The sequence below is a fragment of the Podarcis raffonei genome, chromosome 8 (genome assembly GCF_027172205.1).
Source record: "Podarcis raffonei isolate rPodRaf1 chromosome 8, rPodRaf1.pri, whole genome shotgun sequence".
Classification (NCBI taxonomy): domain Eukaryota; kingdom Metazoa; phylum Chordata; class Lepidosauria; order Squamata; family Lacertidae; genus Podarcis; species Podarcis raffonei.
In genome coordinates, this window is record NC_070609.1 from 8871559 (window position 1) to 8898670 (window position 27112).

General features: G+C 44.0%; 1 protein-coding gene across 2 annotated transcripts in view; it reads left to right on the forward strand.

Annotated features, from left to right (window-relative positions):
• The window catches only part of LOC128418268 (homeobox protein otx5), a 56656-nt gene extending 30717 nt beyond the window's left edge, over positions 1-25939 (forward strand). The window contains exons 1-5 of one of the 2 annotated variants that reach the window (XM_053397783.1): positions 2206-2583; positions 2779-2836; positions 11997-12248; positions 19267-19418; positions 22010-25939. In XM_053397783.1, the coding sequence (XP_053253758.1) occupies positions 12152-12248; positions 19267-19418; positions 22010-22633 (873 nt within the window). In that variant the 5' untranslated portion in view covers positions 2206-2583; positions 2779-2836; positions 11997-12151 and the 3' untranslated portion in view covers positions 22634-25939. Of the gene's footprint in view, positions 1-2205; positions 2584-2778; positions 2837-11996; positions 12249-19266; positions 19419-22009 lie in introns of those variants that run through there. The other variant, XM_053397784.1, reaches the window with a different exon arrangement.
• Positions 25940-27112: the final 1173 nt, after the last annotated feature.

A 27112-nucleotide genomic window follows, 5' to 3' on the forward strand; every position in this document is an offset into this window, starting at 1 on the left:
CTGTAAGCTGACTTGAGTCCCGTCAGGGAGAAAGACTGGGTAGAAATAAATAGGATCATGATAATGTAGGAAGTTTCTTGTTTCTGAGACAGAGCTGCCATGACAAGGGGCTTATTTGTTATTTCATTCATTGAGGAGCCACTTCCTATGAAGAACTTCCCAGTGCATGAAGAACTTGCGTGAAATGTTTCATATATAAAAAATTAAAACAGTTATATTTACACACACACACAAACACACACACACACACACAGAGAGAGAGAGAGAGAGAGAGAGCCCTATACAGTATGCAGACAGAGATAAATGATACGATACAATACAGTACGATAATCTTTATTGTCATTGTCCCATACAGAACAACGAAATTGAAAAAATCTACATCAGACATTCAAAACCAACAAGCCTGCTATCCCAGCTATCCCAGTCTGGTTACCCCCATAAAAACTCGTGATACCCCATAATTAAATACCATATACTCCTATAGAGACTACCTTACACAGTGTTTAAAACCAAAATCACATTTGGACAGAAACTGTTTCTCAGGCAGCTGGTCCTAGTCTTTATAACCCTGTACCTTCTTCTAGAAGGCAGAAGCTGAAAGAGATCATTTCCGGGGTGCGCACTATCCTGCGCTATCTCTGCAGCTTTCTTATGGCACCTAGAAGCATAGATTTGATCCGAGGTGGGAAGAGTGCACCCAATTATTCTCTCCGCAGTCTTTACAACCCAGTGTTTTTTCCCTGACCGTGCAGCTCCCAAACCACACACACAGACCATAAGTTAATACACTCTCCACAGTACAATGGTAAAATGCCATCAACAGGTCCTTTGAGAGATTGTTTTTCTGGAGGATTCTCAGAAAATATAACCTCTGCTGTATTCCATGTATAAAAAGGATTTCAAATGCAATACTGTTGCCAACTGATGACTTGAGCATCATGTCATGTGCACTTGGAAGGTGACAGATATGCTTATATATAGACATGCAGGCTAGTAAAACAGGGCAGCCCAATAATAAAAACCAAACAATCTGGTAGCTTTGCAGGATGCAGTCCTGGTCCAGCAGACACAGAGCCCCAGGTGATCGATACTGACCAGTTTATTCTGTACCCCAGTTTTTTATGCCCAGGGGGCCAATTTGAAAGGTGGAAACCTACCTTTCCTGTATGCTCCACCTTCCCTGAATCAAGACTTCGTTCAACACCAGTACCTTAGGCACTGCAGAATGAAAACGAGAGGCCCAGTGAAGCTATATATTTTTTATCATCCCAGTAAAGAAGCCAGCGTTCCAAGCAAGCTTCCCACATACATAGAGCCCTTCTCCGAGTGATCAGAGTAAATATCAGAAATATAAGGTCATGTTACACGCCCAGGCTGACATTCACCTGATAAGGTGTGTGTGGAAAGGGGGGGGGGACATTAACCGCCGCGGTGCCATTTCTTGGCTCGGGGCATGTTCCACAGAAGATCTTACGTGGCCAAATGGAAAAGGTGGTGGCGAGGGAGCCCATAGACCCAAGAAGCGGCCATAATTTTCTACACACCTGTTGATTATTCAGAAGCCTGCTGCCCTCTTTTGCAATCGGTCGTTCTGCTGGAGGACGAAAGAGTCTGGGAATCTTGGTGTTGTTTTTGAAAATTTAACCCATAGTTTAAGAGATTTGTTGGAGCAAAAAGCACAAATGTCTGTTTTTAGGTCTCTCTCTCTCTCTATGTATGTGTGTGTGTTGGGAAGAAATAAAATGAATTCGAGGAGGAGGGAAAATAGCAATGGAAAAGACCTTACTGCCTTTTTCTGATGTTGACATCTTCCCACTCTTTGACCCGTGTGCCTGAACCAAAACATATCAGTTTCTGTTTTTGGGCAAGAAGACAGAACAGAGCTCTCCAAACTGTGTTTCACGACACATCAGTGTGTCGGCTGCAGTGTGTCGGTGTGTCGCGTGAACACTCCTCCCGGGGCTGCAAAGGGGTTACTTTGCTAGTAAAACTGAATGACGGTGTCACAAAATGTTGCATGTCTAAAAAAGTGTGTCACCAACATGAAAAGTTGGGAGGCAGAAACTCTCTCTGTTTGAGTTTCTCCTTCTTTCTGTTAGGCTGCTCCCTGCTGATTTGCAGTATGCCCCAGAAGTGTGTTGGTTGTGTGTGTTTGTGTGTCTATCTGGGTATCTGCTTGCGAAATCTCCCGATGCAAATCATTTTTATCCTTCACGCCAGCCCATAAACCTGCACACCACCAAAGGGAACCTGGGATATTCAACCGCCCTTAAAGAAAACTCAACGAAGCCATCCCTCCCTTGTTTATTAATCTACAAGAGTGTTCCTATAATACCAGTCATGTGAGGGCCAGGATCTAAGAATGGAGCTTGCAGCACAGCGCACCAAATTGTTTTTGAGAAAACCCTCCCTCACCAGCCACCACCACTGCTGTTGCTGCTGCTGTTGCCACCACCACTGACCCCCCCCCCTAGTTTCTCCAGGGCTTAAGAGGAGAAAATCCCAAACCTTCGGATCTAAATGCCCAGAGAAGTCCTGGGCTGCAGAATCTCTTACCCAGCTCTAAATCTCTTTTCAATTCAGGTTAAGCTTCTCTTTTTATTACAGATTATAGGGATCTCCCACTGTATCACTTCTGGGTTATCCTTTTAACACATTTTGCTCTTTCTAGCCGGGGTTATTTTTTGTGGTTTCCCGGGGTTGGGAAGAAGGAGCTGCCCTTGGTTTTTCCTCATTTGATCCATCTCCAGAACAAATCTCTGTTATGCTTCCTTGCAGAGGTACCCGGAGGCTCCTGGTCTGGACACCTGGGCACTGGAACTGCTCTCGGGAGAAGGTAAGGCAGATTCCCCCAACCCACCCAAAAAATAAAGCTGGTGTGCTTGTGTGCGAGAGAGAGAAGGCAGGACATTATGCCACTATTGCGGAAATTCAATGGATGTTAGTTGGCCATGTAGGTAAGAACCGAAGTTAAGTGGGAGAGATGGTTGTTGTTGCCCTGATGTGAGTTGACCTAGGAATTTTCCAACCATACAAGGAGTGCCTTCAACTATCTTGCGATCCAGCCAAGGTGTCTTTGGCCATTTATATTCTCAATGTCCACCTGAAATTTTTTATTCTTCCCATGCCGCCTCGTCAAAGAATCCCAGGCGATCTGGAAGCTCAGCTAACCCCATGTTAGAAAGTCACCATTTTACCTCTTTTGGGTGTCCTCTCTAGAAATCGTGCGTCGCCCACTGCAGCAAACAGTCTGGCCATCTTGCTAATGCCGCAAATAGGTCTGCGTTTTCCATTGTGTGTATCCCCTGGAAGATTTGCCACAATGGCAAAACTTAATTTCACTATGTTCGATGAAGGGGTGGCACACAATATAATGAAACATTTACATGCGTTGCTTTCTTTAATTGCACTATTTAGATATTACATATAATTGCCTTTTCTTCAGTTTTGTAATCTAAGCTGTAAAGATGTTGTCCACGTTTAATTTCCCCCTTTTTCCGTGTTCTGAAAACAAGACATAATGAGATTTAACCTGGGAAACGTTGGCATATTTTATGTGATAAATGGGGGAAGGAATTGACCTCTGTCAAATTACTCTGCAGAGTCCACTAACAACCATCAATGTCGTATCTAGAGATGCGTAGTGTATATTCAGCTTCTGTTACAGTATTGGCATTTCGTCTCATTTGACGGCTGGGAAGCACATTTATAGCAAAGCTGGAAGGGTAGCAATAGTTGCATTAAGAGAGATAGATGTAAAAGCCTATGGAGTTTTCTAAATAATGTTTCAAAGTGTGCATGTATAAACATAAGATCAGTAAAAGGTGGTTGATTCAGTTTCAATCATCTTTTTTCAAAGTACTGACCGTCAAAGCAACATTTCAAGCAGACCCTACAGATTAAAACGAGCATAATCTCACTTTTGAAATTAAGAATTAGATAAAATGGCCGCACTAACAATATATCTTGAGGGGTTGTTTGCATTGTTCTTCAAAAAGAACCCTCAAGTTTTGGGTCGGTGTAGATTGTGTTTTCAGCTTTTTGTGCAATTATTTTAAAGATTTATTTTTTAAAAAACCCCAAATAAATAAAATCCAGTGTTTCTCTGATAATTATACGCATTTAATGAATGTGGAGGAGCTCTGTGGAATTTTTTTTTAAAGGAAAATGTTTAAAACTTGATTTTACTTTTATTTTTTAGTCAATGTATGTGGCAGAGAGAGACTATTTTAAAGGATTGCCCTGATCTGATTTGTATAAAAATAACAACAACAGCAACCAAAGCTTTTTGTTTGTTTGTTTCAAAGGATTCTCACTGCATTCTTCCTGCCGCTATATAAATCTATAATCCGAGACACTGCAAAGAGATGACAACATTTTAAATGGGAAAATATCTGGGGCAAAACACCATCTGCCCACTCAAAACCTCTTCAGACTTGCATATTTCATTAAGCCAAAGAGAGGTTTATCAGTTTCCTTACATTAAGGAGCTCATATCTTTCTGCATTTCAGGCATTTGTACACAGATATTAGACCTTTCTTTTTTGCTGTTGCTTTCCTAATAAAAAACAAATCAGTTAAAATTTGCCTTTAAGGGGGAAAAAACGACCATTTCTTAACGGGTTTTTTTTAAAAAAAACTAAATTCATTTTAAGCTGTTCTTGCTGAAATAAAAGGAAATAAATAAAAGGGGAACATAGAGAACGAAAAAGAATTCAGCATTTAATTTATCCAGATTGGAAAATCCTCTGCTAGTTTTCCAACGCTCTTTCTAAAGGAGTTTAACAGGGCGATCCTGCACATATAAATATTAATCTATCCTAAAGAGTTTAACAGAGCAAACCTGTGAAACAACCATTGAGTTCAATGTGGGTGCCCTCCAGGTAAGTGTGTTTAGGCTTTGGGGAAAATATAATTCCTCTATCTTATATATATCCATGCTATCATGTGAAACACAAGCCCCTTTAGGCTTTTGCTTGAACACAACAAACAAACAAACAAATAAAGAAAGAAAGAAAGAAAGCACAATTATTATTATTATTATTATTATTATTATTATTATTATTATTACCTTAGTCTTTTTTATTTGATTATCAAGGCTATCAATATAGATGTGTGAAGCTATAGAGTTTCTGGCAGGGATTCAAATATGTTACCATCGTCTTTTTTTTTATGTTACGAATATACAAACATACATTTCATACAATCCTTAAAAAATATTCATACATACCCACATTCAATCCCACAGATACTTCTTTTCCCCACTACCATCCCTTACCCCTCAAATGTCAAATATAAGGTTACCAGATGTCCCTGTTTCCCAGGGACAGTCCTGGATTTACAAATCAGTCCCCTGACAAAATCCATCTATTTAGTAGGAAGTTGAAAAGTGTCCCTGGATTCATTGAAAAAAATCTGGTAACCTTATTCAAAGAGCATTCACGGCAACAGGTGGGAGCTGCAACAAAATGTTGCAGCGCGGGGATGCTTTTGTTGGCTGTGCCTTAGCTCACGACACTTCATTCTGTCCCGTTTCCCATCTAGCTGTCCTCTTCCCCTCTCCCTTCTCTAAAAATGCAAACCCAAAACTGTCTTCCAGCGTTCTGTGGCCCCAGAGAGGGCACACAGTCCTCATTGGACTGTTTTTTTGGGGGGTGTCTCTTCAGGTTTTCCTTTGTCTGAAAGGCTTCTGCAACCTTGCCAGATTCCTTTTCCCTGTGCGAGGGTGAGAACGATTAACTGCATAGAGAACAGCACTAACAGCAGAGGGAACAGAAATTTATTTATTGCACCTCGAGTATCCAAAACACTACATTATTATTATTATTATTATTATTATTATTATTATTATTATTCTGCCACAGCCCTTGAAACAACATAGTGGGTTAGCCCAGACTCACAACTAAAGCATCCCTGGCAGATAATCACCCAACCTCTGCTGAAAAACCTCCAGGAAAGGAAGTTCCAGCACTTTCCACTGTCAAGCAGATCCAGTATGGTTTTTAATTTCATTTTCAGTGCTTCTTCTATTGCACTTTGCTGTATTGCAGTTTGGATTCCATGGAACTCCGATTGTAAGGGTTCTTCACAGACAGACTGAATGAGGCTCACAGGCCGTTGGTGGCCTGCGGACCACAGTTTGGGAACCCCCTAAAGTCTGCTTCCCACAAACCAGGAGAGGCTGTAGCCAGAGGGGGGAAACTTTGAGTACCCCTCATGCGGCCAGAAAATCCTGAGCAGCCCGTCTCCCTGCTCATATCAAGTATTAAGGTTGCTCTCTTGTGAATTAGCCACCCCAGCGGTCCTGGTTGAGACCAGAAAGGCAGGATGTTAACTTGATGGAAAATATAAATGAATTAAACACGAGCAAATTGGGCCAAGCAGCCTGTTCCTCCTATGTCTGCTTGCTAAGAAGCAAGTCTGAGTTCAGTAAAACTTACTCCCGAGTCCCAGGTAAGTGGGCATAGGATTTCAGACTTAGAATGTGTTGTGCCACAAAACAACAACAACAACAACAACATCATCATATTGGGTGTTTTGGAAGAGGAAAATATCCCTTTAAAATTATCAAGGAATCTAGCTGTGTCCTACTCCAGGCCAGCTTTTTTGAATGGAGAACACATTGCTTAATTAAATGTCAAAGGGGCATTTTTGAAAGCAATGCTAAAGACATCTTTTTGACTGTACCTCTTAATGAATACTGTTACTGCGGTATGAGGCCAAATTTCAGGCACCTTGTGGTCAGAGCAGGGTATCTGTTCAGACAATAGAAGCGAAGGTTCTGTGGAGAGATTGCTATTGATCCAACATAATCAAAGCTCAATATCCGCCCCGTTAACAATTCGACTTTTCCAGTTTTTTACAAACCTTTCCCATCTTTTTTTTTTTGTTATTATGTTTTTACTGAAATTTTATTGGTGTTAGCTCCCCTGAACCCGGCTCTGGCCGGGGTATAAATAAAAAATTATTATATTATTATTATTATCTGGGTATGTGCTTTGCAACCAATAAATTTACACCTCTTTCAAGCTGTTTAAATTCCCCCGGGGAAATTATTTGGAGTAGATTTCAAAAACCGGAGAATAATAACTAGAGAAATTTAAGAAGAAGTGAAGAATAACTATGGAGAGGTGTTATTGTTTGCCACTATGGCATGTATTTTTGTGTTTTTGTACGGTAAACCGCCCTGCGATCTTCGAATGAAGAGCGGCACAGAAAATTTAAAAATAATAATTAAAACAATAATAATAGATGTAGACCAGTTTCATTCAAGTGCAAAAAAGGCAGTTTGGGTGTTGATAAGTCATGAGGCAACATTATAGCATCTTCTTGACTGTCAAAATTTAGGAAAAAAAATTCTCTTTAAGTGAAAGCCTCTGATCAGATAGAAAAACACATTTTGCCCCCAAACTATCCTTAGTCTTCCTTCTCTAGATATCTTATCTAAGGTGTTGAAAAGCATATAACTGCCTGTCTGTCACTTTTTGTGTAGGTGTGTACTTGTGTATGTGTGTCACCATTCAGTTCCTTTCTTTGTTAACAAGGTCAACCCACACCTCTTAATTGGAAGGGAAGCTATTTGCAGGGACAAATAACTGTGTGTGAGGGAATTCTACAAACTTGCCATTTGACTTTAGATTTGAGAGCTGCTTGTTCTACCCCTGGGAAAGGAAGGACTCTCTTTCTTTCTTTCTTTCTTTCTTTCTTTCTTCCTTCTTCTTCTTTGAATAACTTTATGGGTTTCTTTTTACAAATAAGGACCATAGGAATAATAAATGGTGGAAATAAATAGGCCAAGTCTTCTCCTCACGTTGTTTGCAATAAATAGATTTGCAGCAACGCCTGCAACATAACGGTTCATGATTTGAACAATAGGTTCATGGGCCACGAATTGGTTTAAAGGAAAACAGGATAGAACAGAGATAAGGGCGGTGGGCTCCCTTTTCTATAACCTCTTCATTGTTTGCCTCTGGAGTTGGAAATCTAAAGCTGGAGGGATGCGGTTTAAGGTGGGGAAAAGGAAGAAGCAGCAGGAGAGCTAGCCAAACAAAAGAGAGAAGAAGACTGCCAGCATCTTCCAAGCCCATTATCATTAGTGATTGATTCCCTGATGGATTTAGGAACAAAGGAGGCTTGGGGAGGGAGAGTCTTCTGGGGGGGACAGAGAAATGGTTCACGTCACTGTATCTCCCCCAGTACTGTGTGTGTCCCATAGCTAGACTTTCCCAATTCCGGAAATGCATCCCAGAGAAATCTAGGTTGCACCTGAACCTCCGTGGATCCAGCTGCAGACCAGACTTCCGCTGATGCCGATGAGATTTTGAACTTCCTCGCTTCCCCCTCCTGCCTTCTGTCTGTCTTTCTGATTCGCTGTGTTAAAAGCAGAAGGAGAGAGAAAAGTATAAAAGCTGTAGTTCTGCACGCAACGCGTAACTAACCTGCGGAACTGCCTCCCACAGGAAGCGGCCAGCGATGGCAGACAGCCTGAACGGCTTTAAAAGAGGATTAGGCAAAGGAACGTAGAAAGGGACCCACGAGGGTCATCTAGTCCAACCCCCTGCAATGTAGGAATCTTTTGCCCAGCGTGGGACTCGAACCCACAACCCTGATATTAAGAGTCTCACGCTCTACCGACTGAGCTAAAATCATGGCAGATAAGGCTTTCCCAGAGGCATCTCCTTAGCCGCTGCAAGATCAGGGCGCCGGACTTTAATTATGTCCGTTATTTCCCTTCTCCCACTGAGAGAGTGGTATTCCAGGTTCCCAACTATCCCTGTTTCTCAAATGCAGGAAGCTGTGAACGACCAAGAGCGACGCCCTCAACGCTACTTCTGCCTGTCCATTGAAACCGTGACTTGAACCTGGGTCTCTCGGCCCTGCAACTGGGCACTCTTGCTACTCAGTTGGCACCAGCGGGTTTTTCAGCTTAGGGTGTATCTGGCCACCCAGTTTAGGATTTCACAGGCAGCCAGGGATTCTGGCTGCACACACAGCATCCCAAATTCTGGGAATAGTAGTTTACCCTGGCAGAGATACGGCACCCTTAACAAACCACAGTTCCCCGGGATTCTTATTTGTGAGGGATGTGCTTTAAACACCTGGTGTGTCTGCAGCCTCCTCTTTTAATTTCAGTGGTGAGACAGTGGTACCCATACAGGCCTTTAATAGCATCTTTTGTGGCTCCTCCTCCTGCCTTTGCTGAGACACTTCTCCCTTTTCCTCCTGTTGAAGTGAGTCCTTCTCTAGGATAAGGACTGCAAAAATAGAGACCAATGAATGGGGAGGATGTCCTGTTGGGCTATCTGCCCTGTTCTTTGGGGACAATGTGGCTTTCCCAGCCATGTCTTTTTCCTGGATAAAGGTAAAGGTAAAGGGACCCCTGACCATTAGGTCCAGTCGTGGCCGACTCTGGGGTTGTGGCGCTCATCTCGCTTTACTGGCCGAGGGAGCCGGCGTATAACTTCTGGGTCATGTGGCCAGCATGACTAAGCCGCTTCTGGCGAACCAGAGCAGCGCACGGAAACGCCGTTTACCTTCCCGCCGGAGTGGTACCTATTTATCTACTTGCACTTTGACGTGCTTTCGAACTGCTAGGTTGGCAGAAGCAGGGACCGAGGAACGGGAGCTCACCCCGTCGCGGAGATTCGAACTGCCGACCTTCTGATCGGCAACTCCTAGGCTCTGTGGTTTAACCCACAGCGCCACCCACGTCCTTTTCCTGGATAGAGGCATCCTTTTTTGGGAAAATGTTCTAGGCCCATTGTTTGTCTGCTTTGAGCACCGAAGGCCTCAGGTTTAGTCTGTGGCAACTCCAGGAAGGGCTGGGAGGGAATCCATGCAGTAGGTGGAAATATCAGCAGTCACCGAAGAACTCAAGGCTAGAAAGTCCATGACTGGCTTACTGCCTTCAGGCTGAGAAGCAGACCTGCTGATTCTACGGGTCTTGACTGTCTACTTCCCTCTCCCTTTTTACCAGCCAGAGATAGCTCTTTACTCTAAGGTAACCCAGATTTAGGGCAGTTTCCGTCACGTTTCCAAACGCACCAGGCTTTCCTCAGCACATGAAACCTGCACACGTCGTATGCTCTCATCTGTATCCTTCGGAAGACGGAAAAACCGAAATGAAAAACTCCACCTTCTGTCCCACTTGGCAGAGAAGTTTGTTTTCTCTGTCTCTCTGCTTGTCGCAACCCATTCCTGCGCGGCTCAGCATCTATCCTTGGAAACCTCCTCTAATCCATTCACAATTTACGGTCCCGCTTCTCATAAAACCTTGGCGGTTAAGCAAAACAAGCGATGTTAAAGTGCAGTTGGCAAATTCTGCCGCCACCAAACCACGCCTCAGGTTTCTTAATGGCAGAGAGAGGGAATACCACGAAACGTTCTCTAGAGATAAAGGCTGCACCCCAAACTGGCTTTACCAGAGCCGAAAATTTGAGAAGGATGTTGATGGAGGGTTGGTAGAATTTCAAAGAATTAGGCCCCTTGTTTTATTGCACTGTTCTAGCTTGTTCTCAGTGACATGTTGAGAAATGTGGGATTGCTTGCCGTTCATTTTGCTCCCCGATTTCAGGGTTGTAGGTCTGTTGTGCTGGGCTACCATGCGGTGAGAGCAAAAGGCACTCTGCACATGCTCATCCTTACTTGTGGCGCAGCTGAGTCCTCGTGCTGCGCCCTCGTAAGCCCTAACCAAGTCCTAAGGATCATTTTCAAAAATTTGTGTACCTGCCTTTCGTCTGAAGATCACAGGGCGGTTCACGGCATAAAAAATACCAAATAAGAATGCAGAATACATAATAAAGTAAAACCAAGAGCAATACCATCCCCACCCCAACACATTTAAAAGGCCATAGTGTGTTAATCAGCCAAAGGCCTGGTTATAGAGAAACTTCGCCTGCCACCTAAAGATATTTAATGAAGCTTCCCTGGGGAGAACATTCCACAAACAAGGTGAATATACATATACACCCTAGAATAGGAAGGCTAAGAGTTTCATCCTAAATTTAAATTGACTGGTAAATTAGTATAACAATACTTAGCATATACATGGCACCGTGTATTTCTCTCTCTCTCTCTCTCTCTCTCTCTCTGTGTGTGTGTGTGTCATATTTACAATCATCCTGAAGGGTAGGTCAGTATTATTATCACCATGCTGTAGTGGACTGGGCAGGGGAGTGGATGAAATGAGGCTAAGGTAGGATTTGAACTCAGGACTTTCAGATTCATTCAGCCGCTACACCGCACAATGTTTTGTATATGTTTACACTCAGTTCCCTTAGAATTGTGTGCTTCCTTTTTTATAAAAACAAAAACAAACCCCTCAGAAGTTTGAGGGGGGGGAGAACTATTCTCAGGAGGAGGGAAGCAACAGAACGGCTGTATGTTGCAAAGCATTGCGTTTGAGAGGCCAAACTTCTACCAAAAGCTGTGCAGAATCCTTCCCTGCCTCCAGAATCCTTCCCCCCCAAAAAAAAACCCAAGGCACCACTGTGAGTCCTTAATGTGTTGACTTAACCTGCTCATTTAGGTAATAATAGACCCTCAAAAGCATGGGCCTGATGGCCTATTGGTTACCCATTAGACCCCCCTTTTGAGTTGCTAAAATCCCAATCTCTCCCCCCAAAAACCCTCCAGTTTTCTCTGTATCATTACTGACTGTGTGGTAATGTGCAATTCAAATTAAAAAGCGGGTGGGGGAAGTAGGCAGTATACAGAGTGGGGAAGAAAAAGGCACCCCATCCCATATCCAAAGGATACGGAAACCCCTGTAGTTTATTTATTTATTTGGCTGCCAGTGAGGTTCTCGGCTTTGCAGGAAAGTCAGAGTCCTCCTTGCATGGACCACCTCTGGAGGGTTAGCCCAGAAGGACACCAGAAAGGTGTGGTGTCTTCTCTCGCTTGCCATTGGTCAACCTCCCTCTCCTCCCCACCTCTCCCTCCTTGGGGAGGCGGCCACTAAACTCCTGGTCTTGTCTGTCTTTGCCTCCTGGCTGCAGTTCCAGCTGCCCTTGGGTGCTGAGTGGAGGACCAGGGTGACCTAGGAGGCTTCCAGCCAGCCAGCGGGAAAGAATCAAGAACGAAGGAGCACCACCAGCAGCAGCAGAAGACCTCTCTCCCCAGCGAGATCTTTGGGGACCCCAACCTTCTGAGCATGATGTCCTACATCAAGCAACCACATTATGCAGTCAACGGCCTCACCTTGGCTGGGCCAGGCATGGACTTGCTACATTCAGCCGTTGGGTACCCCAGTAAGTGGATTTGCAAGATTCCCTCCCCCTTTTTTGGGGTCAGTTTTCAGTTTTGGAGTAAACTTGGGCGATGGGCATCACTGAGTTGGTTCTTGGTAGGCAAAGGATGGAGAGACGTAACTGGGTTTTTCTTTTTTCTATGAATTGAAACCAGTGGGTTATCGGGTAGCGAGGGAGAATTCAGCTAGTTGGCCAAATGTGGGCAAAAAGAGAATAGAAACTGCTCCCTGTTTGGTTTGGGGATCAAAACAAACCGAATGTGCAAATATTGAATTATATTATTGTGGATCGTGATAAATGTTCTTACTCTACTATTTATCAAATTGCATGTGTTTAAAGATGAAATGCCCTCAGTTTATATATATATAAATATATAAACTATTTTTATATTTAATTGTAAAATAAGTATATGTGTGTGTGTGTACACACACACACACACACACATTTTACAATTAAATATAAAAATAGTTTTGGAGGTTCATATTCAGGTACTGAGACCATGATAAATTAAATGAATGAAAAATGTTTTCAAAAACGTCACCAGTTTTGGGATGGCATTTACAGTTTTTTTGCATTCATAGATGCTTAAATTGCCTTCCCACCATCAGGGCAGATTTTGTTGAAAATGTGTTGAAAGACTTCTGCATTCTAGTTTGTTGAGGCATCAGTTGCTCCTCTCAGTATATATATATATATATTTGAGATTTTGATTTTTATATGTAGCGGCCGCTACATATTATTTTTTTAAACCCATCATGTGGTTTACGACTTCCAAAGGTTCCCTAGAAAGAGATCCATTTAAATGAGCCAATTCATGCAGACACACTTGTGATCACAATGAGCAGGATTCAGCCAAAGTAAAGTCATTATTATTATTATTATTATTATTATTATTATTAATAATAATAATAATACTGCTGCCCTTCATTCAAAGTTCTCAGGGTGCTCTTATAAAAGCCCATAATGCTATCTGGATCCTAGTTTGCTGTCCACGCCCCCCAAGCAAACCACTGGATGTTCACAGATTCCTTGTGGATTACCCAAAAGTGCATTTTTGGACGCTGAAATAATTGAAACTTAAGGGGAACCCCTAAGTCAATAACTCCCTGCTCCCCTGCCTAGTTCAGGGGTTCTGGACCAGGTTAAGAATCTAAGCAACTAATAGCAGGACATAATTGCTTTTAGTGTTATAGACGCTAAACTTCATAGCAACATTGCCTAGTTAATGTCACAATAATTTTTTATCCCAGACTGTTTCCAGGTGGTGGAAACCTTCCTAAATAAAGCTAGACCATCATTTCTGTCATGAGACCTGCCTCCAGTAGAGGGTAGTCAGCTTTTTAAAAACTTATATAATTGCGAAGAAAGAAGCAGGTATTAATGCATCCCCAACTAGCCTTTAATATTGCTTTAAATTAGTGGAGAGTCCATATTCTTTTTTTTTTTATTCCATTGACCAAGCCTCTTCTAGGTAGAAAATTGCTCCATGGCCCTTTTTGAAAACAGAAATTTATCCTCCTGTTCCCTTTTATATCCTGCCTTTCCTCCATGGGGCTGAGGGGTGATCTGAACCAATAGAAAAAAGAGCAGGGGGGATCCCTAGGAAGAGATCCCTTTAAATCAGCCAATTCATGTAGACACACTGGTGATCACAATGGGCAGGAACCAATTTGGTACAGTCTTCTATGCGGAGGGGAAAAAATCCTGCAGTAATTAGATGTCTGTGCCAGGAGGGGGGGGAATACCCTGCTCATCTTGAGAATTAAATTGATTGCAAGGGGACCTCAGCAGGAGGAAACTAGACAAGATCTTACTATAGGGAGGGTGGAGGAGGAGAACATATATTGGGGTCCATCTAGGTTAGTGGTCAGCAACCTTTTTCAGCCGTGGGCCGGTCCACTGTCCCTCAGACCATGTGGTGGGCCGGACTATATGATGAAAAAAATATGAACAAATTCCTATGCCCCACAAATAATCCAGAGATGCATTTTAAATAAAAGGACACATTCTACTTGTGTAAAAACATGCTGATTCCCAGACCGTCCTTGGGCCGGATCGAGAAGGCGATTGGGCTGGATCCGGCCCCCAGGCCTTAGGTTGCTGACCCCTGATCTAGTTCAGAGGTCAGTACTGCCCTACACTGACTGGCAGCCTTTCTCTAGGGCAGGGGTCAGCAAACTTTTTCAGCAGGGGGCCAGTCCACCGCCCCTCAGACCTTGTGGGGGGGCCAGACTATATTTTTGGGGGGAAATGAACGAATTCCTATGCCCCACAAATAACCCAGAGATGCAGTGTTCTGTTGGAAGTCGCCCAGAGGGGCTGGGGAAACCCAGCCAGATGGGCGGGGTATAAAAAATAAATATTATTATTATTAAAAATAAAAGGACACATTCTACTCATGTAAAAACACGCTGATTCCCGGACTGTCCACGGGCCAGATTTAGAACGCGATTGGGCTGGATCTGGCCCCCTGGCCTTAGTTTGCCTACCCATGCTCTAGGGTTCCCCAGCCCTCCCTGCTAATGTCAGGGACTGAACCTGGAACCTTCATAGAAATGAGATGCTCTACCTCTGAGCTGTGGTCCTTGCCAAAGAAAGGGAGTCATTTAAATGAAAGTCAGGTGTATTCACAATCCTGGGAGGTTTATTTCCATATTTGCCCCAGGCCACCTAACGGATTTACTGAGAATCTGAGATGTAAAGCCATAGGCTTTGAGTGCCCAAGGCCACATCTGCCCAGCTGAAAATGGGATGATCACCTATTCAATTTTATTGTATTGTACATCCCTTCTTCTCAATAGACACTGGAATTGGAAGGGGTGGGCCTGTGGCTCTCCAGATGTTGTTGGACTATAAGTCCCATCTTCACTGGCCATGGCTGATGGGAGTTGGAGTCCAACAAGGGTTGAGATCTAGATGACCTTTGGGTTCCTTCCAACTCTTAAAAATTCTGTGATTCTGTGAAGAACCCAGAGGGCTGCAATTTCCCCTTCCAAAGACCGCAAAGGGTTTTCCATTGGGTCATCCGCTTCCTTGACAACCAATATCACTTTGGGTTAAAAAGAAAGAAAAGGCGTTAAGTTTGGAAATGGTGATTTCGATGTGAAGTAAACAGCTTTATCTCATCAGGGGGAATGAAGTGATAAGAGGGAGAACAACTATATCTAATCAAGATAAGAGATAGCAAGAGATAACAGCATTTTGTGATTTCGGAGGTGGCAGCGGAAAATCTCTACCCCAAATAAGCTTAGCCTGGGTGGAAGGGAGCTGTCAGGTCAGGTGACCACTTGTCATGGTAAATGCATGATGGGAAATATACAGGATGACATCCAGCTACTCAGGGTAGACCAATCCGAAGGCAGTATAGGGAAGTTGTTAATGTTTGGTATTTTATTGTGTTTTTAATATTCTGTTGAGAGCCGCCCAGAGTGGCTGGGACAACCCAGTCAGATGTGTGGTACATAAAATAATAATAATATTAATAGTGGCTTTCCACCTTTTCTCCCCACCTTGGTATTTAATTTATTTATTATCAAAATGCATACATTGCTTTTTTAATAAAAAAAAACCAATCAACCCAACCACCTCCAAGCAGCTTATTCTGGGACGCCCTTCGCCGGCTGTTTCTCTCAGCAATTGCTGGTGGAGCTTTCGTGCAAGCCAGCTGCTGTGTACAGAATCGGAGAATTGTAGAGGTGGAAGGGACCCCCAGAGTCATCTAGTCCAACCCCCTGCCCACATTTGTCCCTGGGTGGGCTCAAATAGTTAACAGCAAGACCTACTGTGCTACAGTAATAATAGCAATTATTATTATTATATTATTATTATTACTATTATTATTATTATTATTACCTTGCCCATCTGGTTGGGTTGCCTCAGCCACTCTGGGGGCTTCCAACGCACATAAAAATTATAATAAAACATTAATAGTAACAATCTGATCCAGTATGAAATGTCACAATAGCTTTAAAATAAACAACTTCTATATAATAATAATAATAATAATAATTATTATTATTATTATTTATACCCCGCCCATCTGGCTGGGCTTCCCCAGCCACTCTGGGTGGCTTCCAAAAAAATATTAAAATACTGTAATACATCAAACATTAAAAGCTTCCCAAATAAGTGCAAAGTATCCCTGAGAAGAAGCCCAGCTCCTTCTTCCAGTTTGGCAAAATGGTGCTTTTGAGCTGCCGAGTCCCTGGAAATCCCTGCAGCCTCCCTTCGCAGCCTGGGGTCTCCAGCTCTTGCTGGACTCCCCTCATCCCCAGCCAGAATGGTAGGTAGGAATTGTGATGCAGCCACCTCTGGGGACTCAGTGTTGGGAAAGGCGGTGGAGGGAAAGTGGCTTAGATGCTCATCAGGAATTCCTCCGTCAGAAGATCCTGCAATGGCCGGCAGGATTTCCCTGAAGAGAGGCAGTGTCGTGTAGTGGTTATAGTGTTTGACCAGGACTGGGGAGACCCCACTTCAAAGCCCCCCCTGAGCCACCAGGCTCTCTGGCTAGAATAGAATAGAATAGAATAGACTTTATTTGCATAGCTAACAGGCCATTGCATCGGGGCTCTCTGGCTAACTTTAGGCCACTCACTGCCTGTCACCCCAAGCACATGGTTGCTTTGAGGATAATAATAATAATAATAATAATAATAATAATAATAATATACCCCACCCATCTAGATAAAATGGGGGGGGGAGAGGGAGATTGATTTTAGAATGAATTGATTTTAGAATGTATTTCAATTAATTGACTGATTTTATGTAAATTGTGCTATTTTTACTGTTGTTAGCCACTCTGAGCCCAGCTTTAGCTGGGGAGGGCGGGATATCTTCTTCTTCTTCTTCTTCTTCTTCTTCTTATTATTATTATTCAGCTCCTTGGAGCCAGGGTGGTGTGGTGGTTAGAGCAGCCTTTCTCAACATTTCCAGATGTTGTTGGACTACAACTCCCATCATCCCTGACCTGCTGGCTAGAGATAATGGGAGTTGTAGTCCATCAATATCTGGAGATCCCAGGTTGAGAAAGGCTGGGTTGGTAGTGTGTGAGACTAGGGCATCTCAGAGTCGCAGGAAGCTAGGACTCCATTGCAGTTGCGGCACGTTAACTATTCACAACAGAATAACAACATATTCTCAGCTAAATCGCAGTGGGTGTATTATATATATACAGTATACTAGATAGATAGATAGATAGATAGATAGATAGATAGATAGATAGATAGACAGACAAAATCCAGAGGGAGAGCCCAGTTAGTCTGTTGCAATTACACACACACACACAAACACACACACAATCCCTCTGGGAAAATACACAATTATTGTATTTTAATCTTTTGTTGGAAGCCACCCACAGTGGCTAGGGAAACTCAGCCAGAAGGGTGGTGTGTGTGTGTGTGTATTATTATTATTATTATTATTATTATTATTATTATTATTATTATTATTCCCCAGGCCCTTTTAGTAGACTGGCTAAGCTAGGGAGCTGCCAAGTTCAAATTTCTTCTTTCACCATCTCTCAGCTTCAGCCCCTCCTCTGAACACTGGCTTCTGGTAACCATTCCTCAGTTGATCTATGGGGAGACACTGGGAACAGAACAATTCGCTCTTTTCCAAAGGGAGGTTCCTCTGTGGGCTCAGAGGATGTCTTTTGGACATTCTCCCAGACCCACCACTCGGTGGTGGAATGCATGCTTCGTATAGAGAAAGAGCTAAGTCTCTCGTTTGGAACTCCCGCGATGGCAGCAAATTTGCTGTATCAGGTGAGACAATGTGGGCTTTTGTGTTCCAGTGAAGTAACGTTTACATTTAAAAATGAAAGTTTGCATTTAGAAATTGATATTCTTACAGTTGGTAGAACACCAGGCTCTTCATCTCAGGGTCGTGGGCTTGGGCAAAAGATCCCTGAATTGCTGCGGGTTGGGCTAGATGACCCGCAGGGTCCCTTCTGTAGTTCTATAACCTTAAATAACTTACCTATATGTGAATGCTAGACACACATGGAATGAATGGGTAGGAGGAAGGGGGAACAGAGGGTTCTTTTGAGTTAGACAGTTTATGAGTATTTGCTACTGAAAAGGCACAAATAAAAGTATTCTTAAAAAGAGCTGTCATGAAGCAGAGACACTGGTCCTATAAATCAGCCACCTCCATAGGCACAAAGGATACCGAAAGACTGCTAGCATTGGAGACAACCGTACTTCCAGTGGGAGGGAGTCCCACAGACAGGGTGCCATAACAGGGGAGGCCCTGCTCTGAGTTGCGCCATAATATCTACAAGCAGGGCCTGCCTTGTAGAGCTTAAGGTGCAGGCTGGCAAATAATGGTAGAGGCCTTCCTTTAAAAACCCAGCACCTTAAATTGGGCCTGACAGCAGACAGCCAAGCGTGGCTCTTTTAGGACGTGCGAGATATGCTCCTAGTTTCCGGTGCTCCTCCAGAACTTAGCAGCCACAATCTGTACCAGCTGCAGCCTCCAGAGCACTGTCAAAGGCACATAGAGGTTTTATTTTAATTTTATTTTTTTATTAAAGATTTTCTTGTTTCACAGAAGTATGTGTAATGTCTCTTGTATTTTTTCCATGTAACATTTTTACAAATCAGTTTAAAGGCACATAGAGTTGTTCAGCTTATCGTCGTCGTGGTTATTGCTGTTATTTTTTAAAATACAGTGGTACCTCAGGTTACATACGCTTCAGGTTACAGACTCCGCTAACCCAGAAATAGTGCTTCAGGTTAAGAACTTTGCTTCAGGATGAGAACAGAAATTGTGCTTCGGCGGTGCGGCGGCAGCAGGAGGCCCCATTAGCTAAAGTGGTGCTTCAGGTTAAGAACAGTTTCAGGTTAAGTACGGACCTCCGGAACGAATTAAGTACTTAACCCGAGGTACCACTGTAACATTCTTGCTGTTGTTCTTTAAATGCAGAGAATGAACTGAACTGACCCACATGTATGAAGAGGGTCTCATGATGAAATACCTATCTTTCCCTGAATCCAGATCTCTCCTCTTATTTTTTTAGCCACCCCGCGGAAACAGAGGCGCGAGCGCACCACCTTCACGCGAGCCCAGCTGGATATCTTGGAGGCTCTCTTCGCCAAGACCCGCTACCCAGACATCTTCATGCGCGAGGAAGTGGCTCTGAAAATCAATCTTCCTGAATCCAGAGTTCAGGTGGGGGTCCGCTGGGGCGGGGGCGAAGGGCAGCAGGCCGAGACAGGCGCAGGGGCCGGGAGACTCGAACCGGGAGCAGCCTGAGAGCAAGGTATCTTGCTCTCTGAAGACCCTGGCAGTGCGCACATGCTCTCAGTTGCACTTATGTGCCGGCATTGTGGGTGGCCAAAGGGGACCTGTAAGAAAGTAAAGGAATTTTGGGATGTAATTTATGATGAGCTCAAAATAATGATCAAGGTAATGGTAAAGGGACCCCTGACCACTAGGTCCAGCCGTGACCGACTCTGGGGTTGCGGCGCTCATCTCGCTTTATTGGCCGAGGGAGCTGGTGTACAGCTTCCGCGTCATGTGGCCAGCATGACTAAGCCGCTTCTGGCGAACCAGAGCAGCACATGGAAACGCCATTTACCTTCCCGCCACAGCGGTACCTATTTATCTACTTGCACTTTGATGTGCTTTCGAACTGCTAGGTGGGCAGGAGCTGGGACCAAGCAACGGGAGCTCACCCCGTCGCGAGGATTCGAACCGCCGACCTTCCAATCGGCAAATCCTAGGCTCTGTGGTTTAACCCACAGCGCCACCCGTGCCCCTTTAATGATCAAGGTATTCTTCATTAAAAAAAACTGGAGGCTTTCCTCCTGGGGATATTAGGCCCAGACATACCAAAAAATGCGAGAGAAATATTATTGTATGCCAAGGTAGCTGCAAGAATATTAATGGCTACGAATTGGAAAGCTGGAGTGGTTTGTAAAAAGAAACCTGAGTGCTCATGTAGGCAGAGGTCCTCATATACGCTCAGAGTAGACCTATTGGCATGAATGGCCATGTTCCATTTCAATAGGTCTACCCTGAGTACAACTACAAGGATTCAACCCCATGCATTTCATAGAATCGTAGAATTGGAAGGCACCTGACGGTCATATAGTCCAACCCCCTTCAATGCAGAAATCTTTTGCCCAGTATGGGCCTTGAACTCTGAGATTACGAGTCTCCAGCTACTCATTTAAAACACTCACTCTATCGAAAGCGTCATGGGCTGTCTGTGCAAAGAATCCTGGGACCTGTAGTTTGTTTGGAGTGTTGGTCCAAGGAGCCTTAAACTACAGTTCCCATCTTTCTTTGGGAGAAGCCATGACTCTTAAAGTGAGAGTGCTTTCAATGTATGGTGTGGATGTATTCAAAAAAGGTCCCATGATTTTTCTTCTTCTTTTTTCTTTATTTTCTGTTCTTTTTTATTTTTTGGTGTCCCATGATTTTTAGGAGTCGGTGTGTGGTTTTGTGTGCATGCAGAGTGCCCTCTGGTGGGAGCACACATTGTTCCTGTCACATCCTATTAGGCATTTCTCCCTCAGGAGGCCATCCTACAATAGGCCACTAAGCCTCTGAGACCTCCCTTTCCGCCGAGGCACACTGCACTCAAATCTCTGCCACAGTCTGGCCATATTTGTATCCTGGCTGCCATCTTTCCTTGTAGCAGTTCACAGGTACTTTGCAAAGAAAATGGAGGCCAAGAGCAAACTCCCATCCTGGTTTGCTTTAACATGCTCCATTCACATAGGTGCCTGCGCATTATCCCAAGTCAGGGAGTGGGGATGGAAGGCTGAAGCAGCCATCTTATTGCATAGGGTTGCCCTGTTTCAAGAAGTGAAAAAAATCTGGACACAAAAGTTACTGAGCTTTTTCTACTGCAAAATCTCCCAAAAATTGGGAAATTCCAGACACCTGGCAGCCCTATATTATAAAAACCCATCACTGGGTTGCAGTAAACTTCCTGTTATAGCAGAGGACCTACAGGACCGCCTCTCCTGTTATGCCCTGTGGAGGACCTTAAGGTCCACAAATGACAACACCTTGGAGGTCCCAAGTCGCAAGGTGGTTAGATTGGTCTCAACTAGGGCCAGGGCCTTTTCAGTACTGGCCCCGACTTGGTGGAACGCTCTGTCACAAGAGACTAGGGCCCTGCGGGACTTGACATCTTTCCACAGGGCCTGCAAGACAGAGCTGTTCCACCAGGCCTTTGGTTTGGACTCAGTCTGACCCTTCCTCCCCGTATGGTTTTGACTTTTAAAATGAGGCTGCATTTTAAATTGCATTTTAACCTGTATTTTAAATTGGGGGGGTTGTTTTGTTTTTTCCTCCTATTATGTTTCTATTGTAATGTTACTGGTGTTAGCCGCCCTGAGCCCGGCTCTGGCCAGGGAGGGCGGGGTATAAATAAAAATTATTATTATTATTATTATTATTATTATTATTATTATTATTATTATTATTAAATTGAAACACAGACAGGATGTGCCAAAGGTGTTGACATTTGGCCCTCCGGATGTTGCCAAACGACAACTCCCATCAGCCCCAACAGTGCCAGCAAAAACAAGGCCAAAAACAAGCTCCCCACACCCAATTTCCTGGAACCGTTTCTCGCGTTTATAAACTTCTCCAAAGTTACCAGGTTGGGCTCCTCCTATGAACTTCTGAATCCTCCGCCTCGTGTTCCGTTGAAACGGTTCCCGGGGAAACGCTGGCCCTTCCTTTTGGTTCCTCCCCAAGCCTTCCCCTCGAAGCTCATCCTTTCTTGCCTTCCTTCCCCGCAGGTGTGGTTCAAGAACCGCCGAGCCAAGTGCCGCCAGCAGCAGCAGCAGAGCAGCGGGCAAGCCAAAGCCCGGCCTGCCAAGAAGAAGACCTCTCCAGCCCGGGAGACCAGCTCGGAGACCAGCACCAACGGGCAGTACAGCCCTCCGCCGGCTGGCACCTCGGTGACGCCCAGCTCCAGCGCGAGCGCCACTGTCTCCATCTGGAGCCCGGCTTCTATCTCCCCAATCCCGGACCCCCTTTCCTCCTCCACCACCCCCTGCATGCAGCGCTCCACTGCCTACCCCATGACTTACACGCAGGCTCCCGGCTACACGCAGACCTACGCCGGTTCTACCTCCTATTTCAGCGGCCTTGACTGCAGCTCCTACCTGTCTCCCATGCACCCGCAGCTCTCCGCGCCGGGGGCGGCACTGAGCCCCATCACCACCCCAACCATGGGCAGCCACCTGAGCCAGTCGCCGGCCTCCCTCTCCAGCCAGGGCTACGGCACAGCCGGCCTGGGGTTCAGCTCCGTGGATTGCCTAGACTACAAGGACCAGGCCGCCTCCTGGAAGCTCAACTTCAACGCCACCGACTGCTTGGATTACAAAGATCAGAGCTCCTGGAAGTTCCAGGTCTTGTGAAAGAATCTCCATCCTTCCTTTGCAGAGCGTCCTGGGACAACCTCTTCTGTCCAAGCTTGACATTGAGACCCCTGGCTGCTTCTCCTCTCCCCGTCTCCCCCCTTCTTCTTTCTTTAAGACGAGGCGTTCTTCTCCTCGCCAGCATTGCACGTACTGTAGCATTGCTTTGTTTTTCTGCGCTGTTTTCGGAAACGCCCTCATCCGGCAACGAGGCAGATCCTTGCGGATGTTAGGAACTCGTGTACAGCCTTCGTTTCACACGCCCGGGCCTTGGACGTGTCATTCCTTCGGATTCTTGGCCTGGACTCAGTGACTTGTCAGCTCATGAAACCCTCGCGACAACTGGGGCGGCATTTGGAACCTCTCTCCTGGAAGTAGACTGAGACTGGAAGCAACACCAGAAGATCAGAGGTGGTTGGAGTTTTCATCGGGCGTGTTAGAGCTGCCACGGCAGAGGCAAAAGTTTTCAAGAAGTTTTTAGAAGCCAGGTTGCTTTCTCTTTCTCAAATGATCTTTTAACGACGACAACAGACTGGGTTAGCAGAAACAGGGGCAAGCATCAGCTCATAGTTTGGTCCATCCTTTTTCCTAATGGAAGCGAGCAATTCCAGCACCATTGACTTAAGCACATGCTCCTTATCCCTGATCATCAAGAGGTTTTATTGCAGCCCGTTCGCTCCTGCCTGAAGTGTAGTGCAAGCTCAAGTCGACACCAGCAAGCCAGCACTCTGGTTTGGGTTTTTTTGATTGTTTCGTTGTTTTCAGAGCCAGTTCAAGACATTTTGCCACCTGAGGACACAGGAGAAGCTGGTGCCTCTCGTCCAATTTCCACGTACAAAAGCCAAGCAGACCGGCAGTCAAATCTTGCTTCGACACTGGCGACTGGCTCCCCTGCGCTTGAGAGCGGCAGGCTCAGCCTGCAGGACAGCCCTAAAAACACCTGCGGCTTTATCTACTCCCCACCCCTTAGCACTGGCTGCCTGAGTCAGCTGCTGCATTCTGTCTCATGGTAGGGCCGGCTCTGCTTCTTCTTCTTTTCCCATGCTCTGTGATTTATGGTGAGAGTATACCAACATCAGGCATCTGAAACCTCCCCCCCCCCCCCCCGTTTCTGCTTTTGGGACTCCTCATTAACCTCTGACCCTCCCATTGCAGACAGTATTGCTCACTTCACATTCCTATGCATGTCTAGTCAAAAGTAATCAATCAGGTAGCTCAATAGATATTTTTTTAAAAAAACAACTTTTGATAAACTAAAAAAAGTGCTCTAGTATTTTAAAAAAATACTTTTAATTCAATGAATTATAAAAGCTGCAGAGAACAATGGGTATCTTAGAAGAGGCCTCTCTCCTCCCACTTACACACTGGAAGAGGGAATGTCTCTTCTCAGATGATAATAATAAATCATGATTTTTAAATTTATATCCCACCCCTCTGGCTGGGTTTCCCCAGCCACTCTGGGCGGCTTACAACATGTATAAAAGCATGTATAAAAACAACATTCAAACATTTTAAAAAACCAAAATATCCTATACAAGCAACAAACAAACCAATAATTGGAATAGAAACCAATAACAACAACAATTATAATAACAATAATAGCAAACAGTTTACCCAACTGTTGTACCCAACTGACACATGAACATCACCTACAAAGCTAGGTGTGCTTTTTTGCTTCAGAACTACTGAAATTTGGTCAACAAATCAATTTGTTGACAAAAACACTTTGTCTAGAATTTCTTTAATCAGGTGACAGCTGATTAATATTTTAAAAGCTTGCATACGGGTAGCAGAGGAAGATATGTTGATGGTGCTTGGTAATGTTCCCAGGATCTCCTCTTACACAAAGGCAAGTTTCTAGTCCCTCTGGTTGTGGAGAAAGCTTGGGAACGACTCCCTTTCCATCCACACTTGAGCCTACTCTACTTAAGGGGATGCCGTGTCCATCACAGAGAGAAGGACATCTCCCTTTCTGGTTAGACTGAGATCTAGCCTCATGGGACTTCCCCAAACATAAAGTCAAGGGAGGTGGGTAGCAGATTCACCAATAGAAAGCAAACAGCTTAAACGTACGGCACTGCCTCTGCCGTAAATCCCATAGGACCTCACCTAGTTTGTTCCCGACAACCTAGGAAAAGCCATGCGTTCTGTAATGTAATGGCCCAGTTTTATGGAACTTTTTTCCAGTTGATGTCAGACAGGTCCCCTCCCTCTTGAACTTCCCCAAAACTTTTTTTAAAATAAAAATTCCAGGAGAGTTTTAACTGACTTCTGATTTTTACGTTCATCGAGGGTTTTTGGGTACACCGCTTAGAGACGTTTGTGATTAAGCGGTTTGTAAATTATTATTATTATTAATAATAATAATGGCTGTTGCTGCTGCTCTGCTTCCTCATCCTAGCTCATCTCTGCATTTTACAAAAACAGATTATTATTTTTGTAGTTAGGAAAGTGCACTGGAGGGGTGAAAATGATTTAATGCAAAACCCCCGCAGGCAAATCGGGATTTCTGCTCCATGTCTCGTAACCATCCCCACAAACAGATCAGAACAATAAAGACCAGGCCTAGTTAAAGCTCCGCATAAGCTTTGTGTGTGATTTGCTAATCAGGGCAAATGGCTAATAACTAGGCCTTCTGGGAGAGTTTTAAATCTTTCCTGTCCCTGGACACCCAGGATTTGAATCTGGGACCTTCTGGATGTGAACAAAAATAGTCTACTACCGACCTGTGGGTGTATATATATTGCCTCAGTGAATTTTGTTTGATTCTTTGGTATTTTGGATAACACCAAAATTCCTTTCAGTGCTCAATCTTTTATATCCTGTACAACATGAAATAGTTAACGCAGGATAAATTTTAACTAGATGAGAAATGTGGGGTGAGGCTTAACTTTTCCAGCATCTGATTTCATCTGGGGTGGGGTGGGAAAATAAAGTGTTTAAACAGTTCAATAAGCATTTGTAAATAATATGATTACTCCCCTTCCCTTAAAAACAAAAATTGCAATGGGTTTTTAAATTTTAGAAAGTTCTATTTTGTAAATGATATTCAACATTTTTTTAGTCTAGGTTTCTTAGCTGTAATACCTTCTTCCTTCTCTTTTTTTAAAAAAAGAAACGACGACATCCTCTTGCTGTAGATGAGAAGCATTCCCATGGAAGTTGTTCTGTCAGTGGTTTTCTCTATTTATTACTTAGTTTGTGATGAGCAATTTCCTGTACAGTTACCAAAACAAAACAAAAAAAGATTGTTGGTGGTTTTAAAAAAATATAAAATATTAAAATGTTAAAAAAAACAAAATAGGTGAAAAGGAACAGTGGCTCTGTGTGATTTTTGTTTTGATGATTTCAGCTGCTACTTAAAACAATCAATTCTGCGAAATTAGGGTGATTGCTGGGGTCAGCAGGCTAGAATTGAAGATTTAGTGTGGTAGAATCCAGGATGGAGACAGGAGTCCTAGAAGACTTTAAAAATCAAACAGCTTCTGCAAATGTTTGGAAATGGCATGCCAGAAAATTAGGTTAATAGATTCTACCCTATCTATATTCCCATACATTTTTTTTTTGTCTATCTAATATATCTTTGGGGGAGGAAGAGCTTGAAGGAGAATTTCTTGTTAAATGCATTTCAGAATAGTTTGCAGAACAAAAATAGAACCTTTCCTTTTTTAAAAAAGCTGCAGTTTTGGAGATAATTCTGATGATTTTGAGTGGCGTGCTTCCATCTCCAGGAATTTATTGGCACCCAACCTCCACGTTGCATTGTTCTGAGAAAAAGCACCTGTTCATTCCTTCATGGCAGCCAGTAAAATGATACTTAACAGAACCAAAGGAAATGTTCGTTAACGAAGAAGCATCCTCCCAGGTCTCTCTGCGTACGCAGTTTTGAACACAGAATTTCGGTGCAGAATTTGAGGCTGGAGGCAGGTTTTTGTTTTTCCCAGAGAGCTGAAAGCACTCTGGAAGTGGCATGGCTGTTGGGAGTCTAAACACACCTCCGATTTCTGTGTCTGGTTTTGAATTTTACAAGCTGCAAAATGTGTTTTGACCAAAGTTGACAGTGGAGCAAAAGATGGTAGCTGGAGTAGATAAGCAATAGTTTTTAAAGAGAGTTTTAAAAGTTGCGTGAGAGAGAGGCTTTGCCTCTCATGGTGCAGGCACACAATCAGTAATTTATGTCTGATCCAAAGGGTTTTTAAAGCATCTGAAACCTGCCAAACCTGTTTGCCGGAGCAGCCAACTCTCTTTCAAATCACCTTCCAATCTCTAACAAAAGGGGTCAGTCCCCAGCCTGGGTTCCTCCAGATCAAGGGTAGGCAAACTAAGGCCCAGGGGCCGGATCCGGCCCAATCGCCTTCTAAATCCAGCCTGTGGACGGTCCAGGAATCAGCGTGTTTTTGCATGAGTAGAATGTGTGCTTTTATTTAAAATGCATCTCTAGGTTATTTGTGGGGCATAGGAATTCATTCATGATTATTT